Genomic DNA, 20,805 nt, shown 5'->3' with positions numbered 1-20,805 from the left:
ACAAACTTTCTTATCATTAGCGCAAATCAAGTTTAAACTAGCATCTTGACTCAAAACATGAGCGTGAGGATGGCGCCGCTAGCATGAATATTACATGAACAGCAAACAGAGGACAACAAATTACCCATGTTAACCACATAAGTTAAAACATGTCATTTTATAAACGAACAACTTCCGCGTGCAGTGTTGCCCACTTGGCTACTTTGTCACAAAATCTGGTGACTTTCCAATCCTCTTGGCGACTTTTTTTTGTAAAAAACCACAAGCTACATAACTAGTGTATTTTTCCAGTGTCATTAGAGATTTTTTGTGTGTCTTGGAGACACTGACACACAGCAGTACTGTCTTCAGCGAGCAGTGACGGGTGCGGCTAGGAGCCTCTTCCCCATTCTAAACCACTCACGGCAGTCAGTTAGAGCTGCTGCTGTGCCAGGAAAGTGGAGACCCTCACAGGAAAGGAAGTGCAGCTGTTCGAGCATTTGTGTCAGTTTTATGGTGAAGTGAAGTGTGAATGATATTTATATAGTGTTTTTCTCTAGTGACTCAAAGCACTTTACATAGTGAAACCCAATAACCAAGTAACATTTAAACCAGTGTGGGTGGCACTGGGAGCAGGTGGGTAAAGTGTCTTGCCCAAGGACACAGCGGCAGAGACCAGGATGGCAAAGGCGTAAATCGAGCCTGGAACCCTCAAGTTGCTGGCACGTCCACTCTACCAACCGAGCTATACCACCCCCTGTTGTTGCCCCCATGGTGCGATCCATTCTGTACATCTGTACCTAGATTGTTATATTATTGCAAATGTGCACTTAATTCTTACTATCCTTACTGTCTGTGACGTTTCGCTGGCATTGAGGTGATGCAATTGCGTTCTCTCAATTATGCAGTCGGATAAGACACAGCGTCAGACCACGAATCGGACTAGGACTAGGGCTTGGACTAGGGCTAGCTACAGGTGCAGCTAGCCGTGGTGCCATAGGAGGTGGCCTAGGAGGAGGTAGTGGTTTGGCAAGCCGGAATACCTGTGGAGGAGGACGCGCCGGAGGTTGCGGTCTGGCGGGACGAAAGACCGGTGGTGGAGGTCTAGTTGGAGATTGAAGCTTGGCTGAGCGCAGCTGTGCTACTTCGGGCTAGTGCTACTACTAGCACTAGCCCCCCCCCTCAAAAAGTGGATGCCAGACGCGCTCCCCGCAGTCTGAAACTGCCTCTAGGGGTGGACGGAGGAAAGTACAGAAAGAGGTAGACTGGGTTGGAGTAAAACTAACTGGGGGCGGAGCCAAAGTCACAGGTGGCGGGATTTCAGAAAACAGACTGGTATCGGGACTGAAAACAAATGACCTTAAGAAGTGTGATAGTGTCATTTATGTCCTGTGTGGATGACTGAGGGCATGCATTTTTTTTTTAATTCCTCATCTCTACTGTCCTCAGGAGACGTCGGAGGAGTGACGTCACGGCTGCAGTATCTGTGACTGACAGGCCAGCCGGATGAGTTATAAGGAGGACAAAAAAGGGCTTTACCGGACAAATGCAGTGAGTCCTGGATGGGTTGAAGGTGGCTGTGTCCCGGAGAGAGTGGTGGCGGGGCTAGCGCGAAGCCTTCCTCTGCGACTTCCGCCTTCGCTGACGAGTGCGAGCAGGGCGAGAGGGAACTAACCACTCCACTGACACATGCCTTCTCTATCTGACCGACCACATCAAACATGAGGTGGACGCGGGCAAATACTGCGGCATGGTCATGCTGGACATTCAGAAGGCCTTTGACACCGTTAACCATGCTATACTGTTGGATAAGCTCCGAGCAATCGGATTCGACGAAACCTCATCAAACTGGATGCAATCTTACTTGGTGGGGAGGAAACAGGTGTTAGAGGTGAACGGCACCATGTCCCCTCCCCTCTCAGTAAGCTGTGGAGTCCCTCAGGGGAGTATACTAGGACCTTTACTGTTCCTAGTATACGTGAATGACATGCCATCAGCATGCCACTGTGAATTGTTCCTGTTTGCGGATGACTCGGCCCTGCTGGTATCCGGCAAGGACAAGTCACAGGTGGAACAAATCCTCAGTGCTGAACTCCTCAATATTTGCACCTGGCTCGCTGACAACAAGCTATCCATACACTTAGGTAAAACGGAATCCATCCTATTTGGGTCCCATATCAAACTTAAGAAGGTCAGTGACTTCACTATAAAAGTGGGTGACATTGTTATCACCAGGAAGGATGAGATCACCTACCTAGGTTCCATTCTAGAGGCTAATCTTTCCTGTGATAAAATGGCAACCAAGGTGATCAAAAAGGTCAACCAAAAAACGAGATTCCTCTACAGAATCTCCTCTCTGGTCAACAAAAGCACCTTGAGGATTCTAGCGGGAACTCTCATTCAACCCTTCTTCGATTACGCTTGCACCTCCTGGTACCCCAGCACCTCCAAAACCCTCAAATCTAGACTCCAAACATCCCAGAATAAGCTAATCCGGTTACTTTTAGACCTCCACCCCAGATCACACCTCTATCCAACCCAATTCTCCAAAGTGGGCTGGCTCAGGGTGGAGGACAGAGTCAAACAACTTGCACTGAGCCTAGTCTATAAAATCCGCTACACCGCCTTGATACCGAAGTACATGTCAAACTACTTCCTTAACGTAAATGACCGCCATAACCACAACACCAGGGGGAGCTCCACAAACCACGTTAAACCCAGATTTCGATCTAACAAAGGTCTTAACTCATTCTCTTTCTATGCTACATCAATGTGGAATGCACTCCCAACAGGTATAAAAGTAAGTACATCTCTATATTCCTTCAAAACCGCTCTAAAACAACACCTCCAGGCAACTTCAACACTTTACTAATACCCTCCTCCATTCACATCCCATCTCCCCGGATTATAAACAACTCAAATGTACTTCTAATGTATATACTTGTTCTTATGCTATCTGAACTCACTATGTTCTCTGCTGGCTGTACATATCCTACTGTAAGACCTACACTGTTTCAATGTCCACATTTCTCTGTTGATGCAATTGTTGATGACTGAAGTTCTGATATCAACCAAAGCTCCTCATCTCACCCCCCGGATTGTAAATAATGTAAATAATTCAATGTACATACTATGATGATTAACTTGTGTGATGACTGTATTATGTTGATAGTGTATATTTGTACCATGAATTGATTAACGTGGACCCCGACTTGAACAAGTTGAAAAACTTATTCGGGTGTTACCATTTAGTGGTCAATTGTACGGAATATGTACTGTACTGTGCAATCTACTAATAAAAGTATCAATCAATCAATCAATCAAACATCAGTGGGCCAAGTGGAGTCGAGCTGGGATGGGAGACCTCCAAGCCCCCAGATCATCTCTCCACCCGGCGCACCGTGGAAAGTCCCAGCCTGCACAACTTGGGCTATCTTCCCCGTAAGCTCATCGAAGTCTTCTATTTCCGATGCGAGAGAACGTCTCTATGCTCGCAGTGTACTGTGACGTTTCGCTGGCATTGAGGTGATGCGGTTGCGTTCTCTCAATTATGCAGTCGGATAAGACACAGCGTAAAGGTAAGAAATGATTTATTTATGCTAAAGAACAAACTAAGAACAAAACAATTACACAAAGGCACTGTAGACAAAACCAACAGAACTAGCATGTGAGCTAGAAGGAACAAAAGACGTTAGCATGTGAGCTAGGGAAATAAACAAACAAATAGCGTGGAAGCTAATCAAGTTCAAAAGGGTATTTACCACAATGCGGGACCGCGACGTCACCTGTTGCATCAAGAGCAAATTACACTGCGAGACCGAAGGAACAAAAAGGGCAGGCTTAAATACAGGGGATAATCAAAAAGCAGGTGCGCGTGACACACATGCGTTGCTAAGGAAACGGAACAAACAGTAAGTGCCACCAGGAACTAAGGAAGACAAACTAACCAGATGTGATGCAAAAACAGAACTAAACCAGAACATGACATGATCCAAGTAGCGGATCATGACACTGTCACCAAGTTTTGAGCAAATCAAATGACTTGCAGTTCAGTAAAATTTTTTAAAAAACAGTCCTGTATGACATTCTGACTACCAAAATGCATTTGAATCCAAATATTGGGGTATTTTCTTCAGCAAATCTTATTTATGCAAGCAATTAATAACCAGTGATTAACCATGGTAAAAAACACAGTTCAAAAAAAGCGATTAACCTAAAAAAATAATCACTTGATAGCCAAAATATATACACACATATAATATGGTATACTATTTATTGTCAAGCACAAATACAATGGAATTTAACAAACATTGTACAATGAACAAAAAAGGAACAGCCACGTACAGCGGCCAGTGAAAGGTGTGAAAAAAGGTAAACGCTGGGGTAGGATGAGTGAAATAAAGTCGATTTCAGACTGGGCTCCTGTTGAGAGGGCCAAGTCTGGAGTGAGAAAAAAACTCCATAGCAAAGCACATATAAATGATAAATGGGTTGTACTTGTATAGCGCTTTTCTACCTTCAAGGTACTCAAAGCGCTTTGACACTACTTCCACATTCACCCATTCACACACACATTCACACACTGATGGAGGGAGCTGCCATGCAAGGCGCTAACCAGCACCCATCAGGAGCAAGGGTGAAATGTCTTGCTCAGGACACAACGGACGTGACGAGGTTGGTACTAGGTGGGGATTGAACCAGGAACCCCTGGGTTGCGCGCGGCCACTCTCCCAATGCGCCACGCCGTCCATAATATCACGTACAAAACGAGACCTGTAACCAGGGGTGAGGGCTGCCAGTTACTAGGGCCGCTGCTCTGTTTTCCGTCATACCACGCGGGGTGAATGTTGAAGGCGTGGGATGGCGGGTGGTGTGTGTGTGTGTGTGTGTGTGTGTGTGGTGTCTACAAACCGCGTTTCCATATGAGTTGAGAAATTGTGTTATGTAAATATAAACGGAATAAAATTATTTGCAAATTATTTTCAACCCATATTCAGTTGAATATGCTACAAAGACAACATATTTGATGTTCAAACTAGTAAACACTTTTTTTTTTTTTTTTTCAAATAATCATTAACTTTAGAATTTGATGCCAACAACACGTGACAAAGAAGTTGGGAAAGGTGGCAATAAATACTGATAAAGTTGAGGAATTCTCATCAAACACTTAATTGGAACATCCCACAGGTGTGGAGGCTAACTGGGAACAGGTGGGTGACATGATTGGGTATAAAAGCAGCTTCCGTGAAATGCTCAGTCATTCACAAACAAGGATTGGGAAACAGTCACCACTTTGTGAACAAATGCGTGGGCAAATTGTCAAACAGTTTAAGAACAACATTTCTTAACGGGCTATTGCAAGAAATTTAGGAATTTCACCATCCACAGTCCGTAATACCATCAAAAGGTTCAGAGAATCTGGAGAAATCACTGCACGTAAGCCATGATATAGCGGTACTGCATCAAAAAGCGACATCAGTGTGTAAAGGGTATCACCACATGGGCTCAGGAACACTTCAGAAAACCACTGTCAGTAACTACAGTTCGTCCCTACATCTGTAAGTGCAAGTCAAAACTACTATGCAAAGCCAAAGAGTGTTGTTAAAAGAAAAGGTGATGAAACACAGTTGTGAACATGCCCTTACCCAACTACTTTGGCACGTGTTGCAGCCATGTAATTCTAAGTTAATTATCATTTGCAAAAAAAAAAAATTAAAATATATGAGTTTGGCAACGACAGTGAAACCTGGAGAGGCGTGATTGGGAAGAATGGCCGCCCGGATCTGAACCCGAGTGGTGTTTTGTTATTGGACTTTTGTGCTCGTCACAGTTTGTCCATAACAAACACCATGTTCAAACATAAGGGTGTCCATATGTGCACTTGGCACCAGGACACCCTAGGCCGCAGTTCCATGATCGACTTAGTAGTTGTGTCATCGGATTTGCGGCCTTATGTTTTGACACTCGGGTGAAGAGAGGGGCGGAGCTTTCTACTGATCACCACCTGGTGGTGAGTTGGCTGCGATGGTGGGGGAGGATGCCGGACAGACCTGGCAGGCCCAAACGCATTGTGAGGGTCTGCTGGGAACGTCTGGCAGAGTCTCCCGTCAGAGAAAGTTTCAATTCCCACCTCCGGAAGAACTTTGAACATGTCACGAGGGAGGTGCTGGACATCGAGTCCGAGTGGACCATGTTCCGCACCTCTATTGTCGAGGCGGCTGATCGGAGCTGTGGCCGCAAGGTAGTTGGTGCTTGTCGAGGCGGCAATCCTAAAACCCCTTGGTGGACACCAGCAGTGAGGGATGCCGTCAAGCTGAAGAAGGAGTCCTATCGGGTCCTTTTGGCTCATAGGACTCCGGAGGCAGTGGACGGGTACCGACAGGCCAAGCGGTGTGCAGCTTCAGCGGTCGCTGAGGCAAAAACTCGGACATGGGAGGAGTTCGGGGAAGCTATGGAAAACAACTTCCGGACGGCTTCGAAGCGATTCTGGACCACCGCCCGCCGCCTCAGGAAGGGGGAGCAGTGCACTATCAACACCGTGTATGGTGCGGATGGTGTTCTGCTGACCTCAACTGCAGATGTTGTGGATAGGTGGAAGGAATACTTCGAAGACCTCTTCAATCCCACCAACACGTCATCCTATGAGGAAGCAGTGCCTGGGGAATCTGTGGTGGACTCTCCTATTTCTGGGGCTGAGGTCGCTGAGGTAGTTAAAAAGCTCCTCGGTGGCAAGGCCCCAGGGGTGGATGAGGTCCGCCCGGAGTTCCTTAAGGCTCTGGATGCTGTGGGGCTGTCTTGGTTGACAAGACTCTGCAGCATCGCGTGGACATCGGGGGCGGTACCTCTGGATTGGCAGACCGGGGTGGTGGTTCCTCTCTTTAAGAAGGAGGACCGGAGGGTGTGTTCCAACTATCGTGGGATCACACTCCTCAGCCTTCCCGGTAAGGTTTATTCAGGTGTACTGGAGAGGAGGCTACGCCGGATAGTCGAACCTCGGATTCAGGAGGAACAGTGTGGTTTTCGTACTGGTTGTGGAACTGTGGACCAGCTCTATACTCTCGGCAGGGTTCTTGAGGGTGCATGGGAGTTTGCCCAACCAGTCTACATGTGCTTCGTGGACTTGGAGAAGGCATTCGACCGTGTCCCTCGGGAAGTCCTGTGGGGAGTGCTCAGAGAGTATGGGGTATCGGACTGTCTTATTGTGGCGGTCTGCTCCCTGTACGATCAGTGCCAGAGCTTGGTCCGCATTGCCGGCAGTAAGTCGAACACATTTCCAGTGAGGGTTGGACTCCGCCAAGGCTGCCCTTTGTCACCGATTCTGTTCATAACTTTTATGGACAGAATTTCTAGGCGCAGTCAAGGCGTTGAGGGGTTCCGGTTTGGTGACCGCAAGATTAGGTCTCTGCTTTTTGCAGATGATGTGGTCCTGATGGCTTCATCTGACCGGGATCTTCAGCTCTCACTGGATTGGTTCGCAGCCGAGTGTGAAGCGACCGGAATGAGAATCAGCACCTCCAAGTCCGAGTCCATGGTTCTCGCCCGGAAAAGGGTGGAATGCCATCTCTGGGTTGGGGAGGAGACCCTGCCCCAAGTGGAGGAGTTCAAGTACCTAGGAGTCTTGTTCACGAGTGGGGGAAGAGTGGATCGTGAGATCGACAGGCAGATCGGTGCGGCGTCTTCAGTAATGCGGACGTTGTACCGATCCGTTGTGGTGAAGAAGGAGCTGAGCCGGAAGGCAAAGCTCTCAATTTACCGGTCGATCTACGTTCCCATCCTCACCTATGGTCATGAGCTTTGGGTCATGACCGAAAGGATAAGATCACGGGTACAAGCGGCCGAAATAAGTTTCCTCCGCCGTGTGGTGGGGCTCTCCCTTAGAGATAGGGTGAGAAGCTCTGCCATCCGGGAGGAACTCAAAGTAGAGCCGCTGCTCCTTCACATCGAGAGGAGCCAGATGAGGTGGTTCGGGCATCTGGTCAGGATGCCACCCGAGCGCCTCCCTAGGGAGGTGTTTAGGGCACGTCCAACCGGTAGGAGGCCACGGGGAAGACCAAGGACACGTTGGGAAGACTATGTCTCCCGGCTGGCCTGGGAACGCCTCGGGATCCCCCGGGAAGAGCTAGACGAAGTGGCTGGGGAGAGGGAAGTCTGGGTTTCCCTGCTTAGGCTGTTGCCCCCGCGACCCGACCTCGGATAAGCGGAAGAAGATGGATGGATGGATGGAATTTGAACATCAAATATCTTGTTTTTGTAGTGCATTCAATTGAATATGGGTTGAAAAGGATTTGCCAATCATTGTATTCCGTTTATATTTACATCTAACACAATTTCCCAACTCATATGGAAACAGGGTTTGTATTTGTCGTGGATGCATATTTGTGTGTATCTGTGTTCCACGACCTTGGTGCTCACAGACATGAAAGCCCTGTAATAGCCCAGTCAGCCCAACAACAACAACAAGTGTATGTCCATTAGATACAGAGAAGACCTCTAGGAGAGTCTATGACCTTGTCACGTCCCTTGCAGCCGAGGACAACAAACAAAAAAATAATTTATGTTCTTCAAATTAATCATATCTAACCACCAGAGCAGCCGGCATCACCAAGATGGACAATATTGCAATTTTGGCGATAACATCGCAAAAGTCTGAGTGCCCACAGTCCTGCTCGCATCTTCCTTTTATTATCATTATTGTTTTGTCCTGTCCAGTTACTCAGGCAAATCATATTGTTGATGTCGATGCCCATATCTGCTGTACAGATTTACTTTAGAAAAGAGAAGTGTGGGATACTTCTCTTGTTACTTTAGTTGTATTTGACTTTATTAAATGGATTTAGATTATTATTTGGTGCAGCTGGGCCTGAGCAGCGGTGGATGGACAGAGACAAAAAGGAAGACTAAAGGGGAAGTTGTGGGGACAAGAGGAAGATAAGACAGAGAGACAATAACAACAGAACAGCATCAGCAAATATGTGGAGGAAGAATTATGGTGTGGTGTGGGTTTGTTTTTCAGGAGTTGGGCTTGGCTCCTTAGTTGCAGTGAAAGAAACTTTGAATGCTCCAGGACACCAAAACTTTTTGGACAATTCCATGCCCCCAACCTTGTGGGAACAGTTTGGAGCGGGCCCCTTCCACTTCCTACATGACTGTGCACCAGTGCACAAAGCAAGGTCCATAAAGACATGGATGACTGAGTCTGGTGTGGATGAACTTGACTGGCCGGCACAGAGTCCTGACCTGAACCCGATAGAGCACCTTTGGGATGAATTAGAACGGAGACTGAGAGCCAGACCTTCTCGACCAACATCAGTGTGTGACATCACCAATGCGTTTTTAGAAGAATGGTGGAAAATTCCTATAAACACACTACGCAACCTTGTGGGCAGCCTTCCCAGAAGAGTTGAAGCTGTTATAGCTGCAAAAGGTGGACCAACATCATATACAAAAAAACTGTATTGGGGATTTGAAGTGATTATACACTTTAAAGACTGAAAGAAAACACCCCAATATTTGGATACAGATTCAATTTGGTAGTCAGAATGTCATACAGGAATGTTTTTTAAATTTAACTTAACTGCAAGTCATTGATTTAATCATAACTTGGGGAAAATAAGTATAGTAAGAATTAGGTGCACATTTTGAAAGTCTTTATAGTTTGCAATATTCTTCCAAACAAGGTATAGTTACTAATCGTTAATGAAGAAAACACACTCATAAACAACTTAAAGGCCTACTGAAATTAGATTTTCTTATTTAAACGGGGATAGTAGGTCCATTCTATGTGTCATACTTGATAATTTTGCTGAAAGGATTTAGTAAAGAACATCGACGATAAAGTTCGCAACTTTTGGTCGCTAAGAGGAAAGCCCTGCCTTTAACCGGAAGACGCAGACTATGACGTCACCAGTTTATGGCTCCTCACATATTCACATTGTTTTTAATGGGAGCCTTCAACAAAAAGAGCTATTCGGACCGAGAAAACGACAATTTCCCCATTAATTTGAGCGAGGATGAATGATTCGTATTTGAGGATATTGATAGCGACGGACTAGAAAAAAAAAAGAAAACGCGATTGCATTGGGACGGATTCAGATGTTTTTAGACAAAATTACTAGGATAATTATGGGAAATCCCTTATCCTTCTATTGTGTTGCTAGTGTTTTAGTGAGTTTAACAGTACCTGATAGTCGGAGGGTTGTGTCCACGAGTGTCTTGACGCCAGTGTCTCAGGGAAGTCGACGGCAGCTTTATGGACGGCGCAACTCAGCTGATCTCCGGTAAGAAGCGACTTTTAACCACAATTTTCTCACCGAAACCTGCTGGTTGACATTTGGTCGGGATCCATGTTCGCTTGACCGCTCTGATCCATAGTAAAGTTTCACCTCCGGGAATTTTACACAAGGAGTCACCGTGTGTTTATGTGGCTAAAGGCTAAAGCTTCCCAACTCCATCTTTCTACTTTGACTTCTCCGATATTAATTGAACACATTGCAAAAGCTTCAGCAACACAGATGTCCAAAATATTGTGTAATTATGCGGTTAAAGCAGACGACTTTTAGCTGTGTGTGTGTGCAGCGCTCATATTTCCTAACAGTCCGTGACGTCACGCGTACACGTCATCATTAGGCAACGTGTTCAAGAATAAACTCCCGGGAAATTTAAAATTGCGATTTAGTAAACTAAAAAGGCCGTATTGGTATGTGTTGCAATGTTAGTATTTCATCATTGATATATAAACTATCAGACTGCGTGGTGGGTAGTAGTGGGTTTCAGTAGGCCTTTGACATAGCACACCGTTTACTCATCTTCAGTTGAAACTGTTGTTGAAACAAACAAGCTTGTTTACATTTTCCGGATTACAGTGTTATTCTCTTTTTTTTTTTTGGTACAATGCGACTCCAGCTCGTTGTAATTACTCACAGGAAGCAAAAAAAATTCACATTCAGTCTGTAGATGCAAGTTGATGCTTTTTTTTGTGTAGTAAAGTTGGTTCATCCCTGCTGTAATTGTCCCTCTTCAAGGTATTGTACGATGAAACAGCTGTATGAACGACACCTTCTTGGAAGACTTGGTCGTCACAGATGTTAGATGTCCTGCTGCGCTGGCTGTCCATTTAGGAAAGGCATATGGTTAACTAAACTGTGCTATTTTTGTTGACAACATTGAATCAGTAAACTTTGCCAGCGAAGAGTACTTCCCTGCTTTTGTTGATGCAGGTAGCATTCATGCTAGCACTTTCACCTGCAAGGCCCAAGACACAAAAAAAGTCTCCAATATTACCAGAAAAAGTCACTAGATTTGTCGCGAGTAGCTGTTTACAAAAAAAAAAGTCGCTAAGAGAATTGTCAACACTGTGACCACCATTCTTGAGTACGTGTTTCGCTTTAAGATGGTATATTAAACTTGATGTGTGCCGATTATAAAAACATTTGCCGCCGCAATACTGAGAAGTTACCTCAATTATACCCAAGGTTCTGTTTTGAAGCGAAAGGCGCCGCCCCTCCTCGTAATAACAGACAGTTAATAAATGTGCGCATCTTCCGGGTTAAGCCTTAACCCAGAAGTGATAAATCTTCATTCATTTTTCACAATTTGTAATTTTCCTGAAGGAACTCTCCTGAAGGAATCAATAAAGTACTATCTATCTATATCTATCTATGTATGTTTGATTACGCGATCATTTAATTTTATTAATCACATGCGCTAACGTGTCGATGTTGAAGGCTCTATATACTGTATATATGCATACACATATATATACAGTGCACACATATATGCATTTGTATATATATACACATGTGTATATATACATATATATATACACATATATGTATATATACACACATATATACAGTATATATAATTATATACAAATAAATGGTAAATGGGTTGTACTTGTATAGCGCTTTTCTACCTTCAAAGTACTCAAAGCGCTTTTGACACTACTTCCACATTCACCCATTCACACACACATTCACACACTGATGGAGGGAGCTGCCATGGAAGGCGCTAACCAGCACCCATCAGGAGCAAGGGTGAAGTGTCTTGCTCAGGACACAACGGACGTGACGAGGTTGGTACTAGGTGGGGATTGAACCAGGAACCCCTGGGTTGCGCGCGGCCACTCTCCCAATGCGCCACGCCGTCCATAATACCACGTACAAAACGAGACCTGTAACCAGGGGCGAGGGCTGCCAGTTACTAGGGCCGCTGCTCTGTTTTCTCGGGTTGCACATGGGCACTCTGCTACTGCGCCACGCTGTATATATAAATACATATACATACATATATATGCAGATATATACATACATACATATATATACATATATATATATATACACACATATATATATATATATACACACACATATATATATATATACACATATATATATATACATATATATATATATATATATATATATATATACACACACACATCCATACATTTACATACATATTTATAAACATACATATATACACATATTTATACATATATATAAACACACGCACACACACGCACACACACACACACACACACACACACACACACACACACACACACACACACACACACACACACACACACACACACACACACACACACACACACACACACACACACACACACACACAGACACACAACACATTATATCCCTAATAACTGACTAGTTGTTTGACTTAATGTTTTGAAGGGTTGGAATTTGGGGTTTAATCACCAACAAGTATTCCTGGGCGCGGGAACCGCTGCTGCTCACTGCTACCCTCACCCCCCAGGGGGTGAGGGCGATGGGTCAAATGCAGAGGGGTATTATCACCACACCTAGGGTGTGTGACAATGAGTGGTAATTTAAGTTTAACTTAAATGCTAGGAAACTAAGTTGTTTTGTGTTATTTATTTAGCCACGCATGTATTCAGAAATGTGTTGCCTTGATAAAAAAAAAAAGTTAATAGAACTAATTACAAATACGAGAAGTGAGAGAACATTGTAAATGAAAAAATACATAAAACTGTATGGCAGCTAACTTTTTTTTAGAAATGCCATAAAGTAAATGGTAAAGATGACTAAAGCACACCTCATTAGATTGCATAGTTGAGCATAGCCTAAATTCACATCGTAAAAGTGACAAAAGGAAAGGAAATAGTCAGGGCCAGGCACCTTGCATGATATGCACATGTATTTATCTGGAAATAAAGTTAGGACATTTTGTGGACGCATGTACCGTACCTCGTCTGTGGCTCTGTGCAAAGCCGTCAAATGGTTGAGGTTCACTTGAATACTGCCGAACACCGAGGAAAACATCTTTATCATCAGCCAGCCCACACATCTAGTCACGAGGAGAGTGATGGGGATGCGAGCACACAGAAGAACGGAGATAAAAATTAAAATTAATGACTGAAGAGACCGGGATGACGCATGAAAGGCAACAATGAGAGAGAAGTCCTTTACTGGCAAATACTGCAGAGCTTTGCTTGAAATTATGTATTATTTTCTATTTTAATTTTTAAGCTTTATATTCAACATTAATGCTTATCAGTGTGACTCTGAGCCGCTTGTGAAGCGTAGCTACAGGACAGGATTATTCCTACATGCAATTTTGTTTTAAACTGGTATAATTGAATAAACCAGCAAATTCTATAATATTCACATGATTAAAAACCCACCGTAAAAGGCTTGGGGAGATGCAGGTATTAATGATGCAGGGGAACGATGAGAGGGGCTGGAGCTGCCCTTGGCTGTCACCCCCCTCAGGCGCTCTCCTGTCTGCTGTGAGAGCCTCCCTCACCCTGCAACGCAGTCACAGGACAGCAGAGTTAAACAAGCAAAAGATCCCTTTCATCCTAAAACACCCCCTCTCGGACAGCATTAACCTTGAGTGAAGGGGGTTACAAAAATGTTCAACTCAATTATATTGACGGATACAAAGTGAAGATACAGAAAGTATAATGACTGTTCAATGTTACCATTCACTGTCCGGGTGATTCACTTCCTTTCTCCCAATCTTTGTGTGTTTTATCTGCTCTGTTTTTTGTTTTTTCCACCTCTCCCCAGAACAGCAAGATCCCATTACATTTTCTGTATCTTTCCCATCATTTATTTACTCTCCTCTCCATCTCTGTCATCTATGGTACCTGTTGCTCTGACAGACCCTCTCCTGCCTGCTGTTAACAGGACTCGGATCAACCCTGCAGCCACTAACAAACAGCAGGCAGCAAAGTCTTCGCACCAACCAGCCTCTGTACCTACAACAGAAACAAAGACAATGTGTTTATATGTTTCTATGTGGAAATAAATATGTTTAAAGAGGTAATAGTTACATTGTACATTAATATTATAAATACATAGGGACAGTGTTTTTATATATATTAATTCATACTTTTCAACAAGTTTTATTATGTATTCAAGCAGAGGATATTACAATTATGTTTGAATTCTGCAATGCTTCTGTACTTTTTCAATCGCACAAACTAGTTGACAGTGAATGAACAGTGTCTCTTCTGGTTACAGACAAAGACTGCACTCATTTGGGTAATTGCTGCAAAACAAGCCAGATCAATGTCACACAGTTCATTCATTCTCACTATCATAAAAATAATACATTGGTATACCGTTCCTTAAAACACAGGACTAAATGTGTTTAATTCTAAAATGACATACCATCCATAAATAAAAATGCTATTTTACAACAATGAATAAAAAAGGTTCCATTCTGTGATATGAATGTCAACATATCATATCAACAGTGTCCAAGTAGTAGGGCTGAAAAGACTCATGGCTTATTTATAAACAATGATAACATTTCAGATTGGTTCATTTTCAAAATGTATTATCATACTTAGAATATTTTACATGTTTACCATCGCATTTCCATTTTTTTACTGTATTTTCTTAACATTTTGATTGCAAATAATCAATTCTGGTATTCCTTTGTAGACTATTACCTTGTGTGAATCTCATTGATATTGAGAATGTTGTGGAAGCCAAGGGAGGGGTTTTGTCCAAACTTCTGACGATGGCGCGACTGAACAAGCAAGAAGTAGACATTGGTATCAATATTCACTCACGGTAACAGAACATCATTAATCGTACCAATAACACTGCAGAAACCATTTAAAAGGAGCCATATGTAATCATTTCATGTCAAGTCATCATTAAATGGCCCTACCTCTATGACTGACAACAGTAGTTCAGCCGGGATATGCTCATTTCAAAATTACATTTACAGCTCTGAAATCTTGTTATTGTTTTCATTTCGATGCCCCGCCCTCTACCGTTTGACCAATTAGAAAGTCTGAGTGTGTCACATCCAGGTTGCCAGTTATGCACTGCCCTCTTCGTCTAGCTACTACCACTGGTAAAGTTACTAAACATGTCAGACCTTAGTTAATCTAAAAGTCGTCGTTATGATTCTCAACTCATTCATGATGAAGCCAGGAACAAAACGAGAATTTGTATCGGGGATGCCTTTGAAAGATGGAGACGACTTATCATTGATAGATTAGTCAGGCATTTACGTTTTCTTATTATTTGTAATAAATGGAAATTGATATTTTGTAATAATACTATTTTGTCCAATACAGTCTATGATATTGTTTAACAAAGCTAATATGTTCGTGCAACGGAAACTCATTGTGGTGGTGCTTCGTTCATAGTGTAATGCTTTATATGTTAGCCCGGTCAATGACACATCGTCATATAGGCTAACAGGGCAAAATATATGTCCGTTATCCTGTATGTCGATGTGTATTCGAACTGACTGGGCAAAATATATTTGACAAATATATTTGAAGTGAAGTGAAGTGAATTATATTTCTATAGCGCTTTTCTCAAGTGACTCAAAGCGCTTTACATAGTGACACCCAATATCTAAGTTACATTTAAACCAGTGTGGGTGGCACGGGGAGCAGGTGGGTAAAGTGTCTTGCCCAAGGACACAACGGCAGTAACTAGGATGGCACAAGCAGGAATCGAACCTGCAACTCTCGAGTTGCTGGCACGGCCACTCTACTAAAAAATGTAGCCACTATTACGTTTGTATAATGTGCAGAGTTGTATTCAAATTAAAACAAGTCCTGAACTATAGAAAGTATTTCAATGGTCGGAATCTGAGCTCTTGAATGGTTTAAGCCAGGGGTCACCAACGTGGTGCCCGCGGGCACCAGGTAGCCCGTAAGGACCAGATGAGTAGCCCGCTGGCCTGTTCTAAAAATAGCTCAAATAGCAGCACTTACCAGTGAGCTGCCTCTATTTTTTAAATTGTATTTATTTACTAGCAAGCTGGTCTCGCTTTGCTTGACATTTTTAATATTAAGAGAGACAAAACTCAAATAGAATTTGAAAATCCAAGAAAATATTTTAAAGACTTGGTCTTCACTTGTTTAAATAAAGTCATTTATTTTTTTACTTTGCTTCTTATAACTTTCAGAAAGACAATTTTTGAGAAAAAAATACAAGCTTAAAAAGGGTTTTATGATTTTTAAACACATACCTTTCTACCTTTTAAATTCCTTCCTCTTCTTTCCTGACAATTTAAATCAATGTTCAGGTAAATGTATTTGTTTTATTGTAAAGAATAATGAATACATTTTAATTTAATTTTTCATTTTAGCTACTGTTTTTTCAACGAAGAATATTTTTGAAATATTTCTTCAAACTTATGATTATAATTAAAAAAAAAAAATCTGGCAAATCTAGAAAATCTGTAGACTCAAATTTAAATCTTATTTCAAAGTCTTTTGAATTTCTTTTAAAATTTTTGTTTTGGAAAATCTAGAAGACATAATGATTTGTCTTTGTTAGAAATATAACTTGGTCCAATTTGTTATATATTCTAACAAAGAGCTGATTGGATTTTAACCTATTTAAAACATGTCATCAAAATTCTAAAATTAATCTTAATCAGGAAAAATGACTAATAATGTTCCATGTATTCTTTTTTAATTTTTTCAAAACGAATCGAATTAGCTAGTTTTTCCCTTTAATATTTTTCGGTTGAATTTTGAATTTTAAAGAGTCGAAGTTGAAGATAAACTATGTTTCAAAATTGAATTTTAATTTTTTTCTCGTTTTCTCCTCTTTTAAACCTTTCAATTAAGTGTTTTTTTCATCATTTATTCTCTACAAAAAAACTTCCATAAAAGGGGAAAAAATGTACGACGGAATAACAGACAGAAATACCCAATTTTTTATATACATATATATAGATTTATTTATTAAAGGTAAATTGAGCAAATTGGCTATTTCTGGCAATTTATTTAAGTGTGTATCAAACTGGTAGCCCTTCACATTAATCAGTACCCAAGAAGTAGCTCTTGGTTTCAAAAAGGTTGGTGACACCTGGTTTAAGCTATTACTGTAATCTATGTCACAGCAGCATAGCCGATGCACCAATCAGTGCGGGTGGGGTTTGTTTCTACAGAGTGTTTCCAGAGCAGCCAGCCTGAAACGTGGGTGTCAAGAACAGATGCGGAGGCACACATAAAGCTATATATACAGTCGTGGTCAAAAGTTTACATACACTTGTAAAGAACATAATGTCATGGCTGTCTTGAGTTTCCGATAATTTCTACAACTCTTATTTTTTTGTGATAGAGTGATTGGAGCAGATACTTGTTGGTCACAAAAAGCATTGCTTGACGGTAGGTGTGGTGTTCCTGGGATTTAAGGCCTAACCTTTTCTGCTCCAAACATATTGCTGGGTATTGTGGCAAAACAGCTCGATTTTTGTTTCATCTGACCACAGAACTTTCCTCCAGAAGGTCTTATCTTTGGCCATGGGATCAGCAACAAACTTTATACAAGCCTTAATGTGTCGCTTCTGGAGCAAGGGCTTCCTTCTTTCATGGTAGTCTCTCAATGGCGACGCAAAATATCCTTGACTGTGGACACTGACACATGTCTTCCAGCAGCTTCCAATTCATTGCAGACCTGCTTTTTGGTGTTCTTGGTTGACTCTTGATCATTCTGATCAATTTTCTCTCAGCAGCAGGTGATAGCTTGCGTTTCTTTCATGATCGTGGCAGTGACAAAACTGTTCCATGCACTTTATACTTACAAACAACTGTCTGTACAGTTGCTCTTTGGACCTTAAGCTGCTTTAAAATGGCTCCAAGTGACTTTCCTGACTTGTTCAAGTCAATGATTCGTTATTTCACATCTGTGCTGAGTTCCTTTGACCTTCCCATTGTCGTGATTGTGACCGAGTCTAATGACTGCATCACATGAGCCCTATTTAAATGGGCTCAGAGAAGTCAACAGGTGTCATCAATCATAATGACTCACATGAAGTTAAGAGGCCATGCCATGAAGCTAATTTGATTTGATTGTAATTTTTCTAAATCCCCAAAATTGTTAATGTACGAAGGTCCTGAGTAGTCCCGGGTTCAATCCCGGGCTCGGGATCTTTCTGTGTGGAGTTTGCATGTTCTCCCCGTGAACAAGAAAGTTTGATCATATTACGCCTGTACTGGCTCACCTGCACTGGCTTCCTGTGCACTTAAGATGTGACTTTAAGGTTTTACTAATTACGTATAAAATACTACACGGTCTAGCTCCAGCCTATCTTGCCAATTGTATTGTACCATATGTCCCGGCAAGAAATCTGCGTTCAAAAGACTCCGGCTTATTAGTGATTCCTAGAGCCCAAAAAAAGTCTGCGGGCTATAGAACGTTTTCCGTTCGGGCTCCAGTACTCTGGAATGCCCTCCCGGTAACAGTTCGAGATGCTTCCTCAGTAGAAGCATTTAAGTCTCACCTTAAAACTCATTTGTATACTCTAGCCTTTAAATAGACCTCCTTTTTAGACCAGTTGATCTGCCGCTTCTTTTCTTTCCCCTATGTCCCCCCCTCCCTTGTGGAGGGGGTCCGGTCCGATGACCATGGATGAAGTACTGGCTGTCCAGAGTCGAGACCCATGATGGACTGCTCGTCGGGACCCAGGATGGACCGCTCGCCTGTATCGGTTGGGCACATCTGTACGCTGCTGACCCGCCTCCGCTTGAGATGGTCTCCTGTGGACGGGACTCTCGCTGCTGTCTTGGATCCGCTTGAAATGAACTCTCGTGGCTGTGTTGGAGCCACTATGGATTGAACTTTCACAGTATCATGTTGGACCCGCTCGACATCCATTGCTTTCGGTCCCCTAGAGGGGGGGGGTTGCCCACATCTGAGGTCCTCTCCAAGGTTTCTCATAGTCAGCATTGTCACTGGGGTCCCACTGGATGTGAATTCTCCCTGCCCACTCGGTGTGAGTTTTCCTTGCCCTTTTGTGGGTTCTTCCGAGGATGTTGTAGTCGTAATGATTTGTGCAGTCCTTTGAGACATTTGTGATTTGGGGCTGTATAAATAAACATTGATTGATTGATTGATTGATTAGTGGGTTCCCTCCGGGTACTCCGGCTTCCTACCACCTCCAAAGACATGCACCTGGGGATAGGTTGATTGGCAACACTAAATTGGCCCTAGTGTGTGAATGTGAGTGTGAATGTTGTCTGTCTATCTGTGTTGGCCCTGCGATGAGCTGGCGACTTGTCCAGGGTGTATACCGCCTTCCGCCCGATTGTAGCAGAAATAGGCACCAGCGCCCCCCGCGATCCCAAAGGGAATAAGCGGTAGAAAATGGATGGATGGATGAATGTTGCTGTATGTATACTTTTGACCCAGCAGATTTGGTCACATTTTCAGTAGACCCATTTACAATTGATAAAAAAAACAAACTTCACAAATGTTTTTTATGACAAACAAGTATGTGCACCAATCACAATCAAAATAAGAGTCGTACAAATTGTTTGACATCCAAGATAGCCATGACATTATGTCCTTCACAAGTGTATGTACACTTTTGACCACAACAGTAAATTCTAAGGTCATGCACAGCCGGTTACAGATCCAACAACGTAATACAGTTAAGTCCAATTTTACTATATACATATACATATATATATATATATACATATATATATATATATATATATATATACATACATATATATATATACATATATATATATACATACACAAACACACAAACACACACACACACACACACACACACACACACACACACACACACACACACACACACACACACACACACACACACACACACACACACACACACACACACACACACACACACACACACACACACACACACACACACACACACACACACACACACACACACCAGCACCCAGACTATTTTTTCGCAATAATTGCTCAAGTCAGCAAAAGAGGGTTCACTTTATTCATTTATTTCTGCTATTTAAGTACCAATGATTGTTATACACTCACTAGGTGTGGCGAAATTATTCCCTGCATTTGACCCATCACTTTTGGTTACCCCTTGGGAGGTGAGTGGAGCAATAAATGAGAGCGATGCACAGAGTGAACCCTCTTGATCCCTATTTAAAAGTGAGCAACAGAGAAAATAAACACAAACTGACATGGCAATTTAGCCATTGTCCAGTCCTATGGCACGGCATCCTCATCTTTCTAAATTCAGATTTGCGATTTAGCACTGAATATGACTATCATTCAGTCCACAATTGCTTTTGATGCACTGATGTCTCCCTTAGTCTACCAGCATGTTTGCCTTTTACGACCTTTCCATGTTGTTTGTACATGGTCCAGATTTTAGACACAACTGACTGTGAATAATATTTTTTAACATTTTGTGGTAATTTACTGTCTTTAAGAAGTTTGATAACCCTCTCTTTTGTATCAAACGACACTCACGTGTTGGAGCCATGATTCATGTCAATTGACCTGGTGTAACAGCTCTACAAGGTATGACCAGTCATTTCTAACAGCAGACTAATGAGCA

The 20,805-nt window shown here is 42.6% G+C and overlaps 1 protein-coding gene across 1 annotated transcript in view; it reads right to left on the bottom strand.

Annotated features, from left to right (window-relative positions):
• Nucleotides 1-20,805, bottom strand: part of gpat2 (glycerol-3-phosphate acyltransferase 2, mitochondrial) — a 271,043-nt gene that overhangs the window by 73,060 nt on the left and 177,178 nt on the right. Inside the window, exons 5-8 of the mRNA XM_061898602.1 lie at nt 14,924-15,003; nt 14,114-14,224; nt 13,646-13,768; nt 13,209-13,308 (exon numbers count right to left, since the gene is read on the bottom strand). Coding sequence (XP_061754586.1) covers nt 13,209-13,308; nt 13,646-13,768; nt 14,114-14,224; nt 14,924-15,003 — 414 coding nt within the window. The remainder of the gene's footprint in view (nt 1-13,208; nt 13,309-13,645; nt 13,769-14,113; nt 14,225-14,923; nt 15,004-20,805) is intronic.

The sequence above is a fragment of the Nerophis ophidion genome, linkage group LG01 (genome assembly GCF_033978795.1).
Source record: "Nerophis ophidion isolate RoL-2023_Sa linkage group LG01, RoL_Noph_v1.0, whole genome shotgun sequence".
Lineage (NCBI taxonomy): Eukaryota > Metazoa > Chordata > Actinopteri > Syngnathiformes > Syngnathidae > Nerophis > Nerophis ophidion.
Note: the sequence above shows the minus strand (reverse complement) of the source record. Positions and strands in the feature narration are given on the sequence as shown.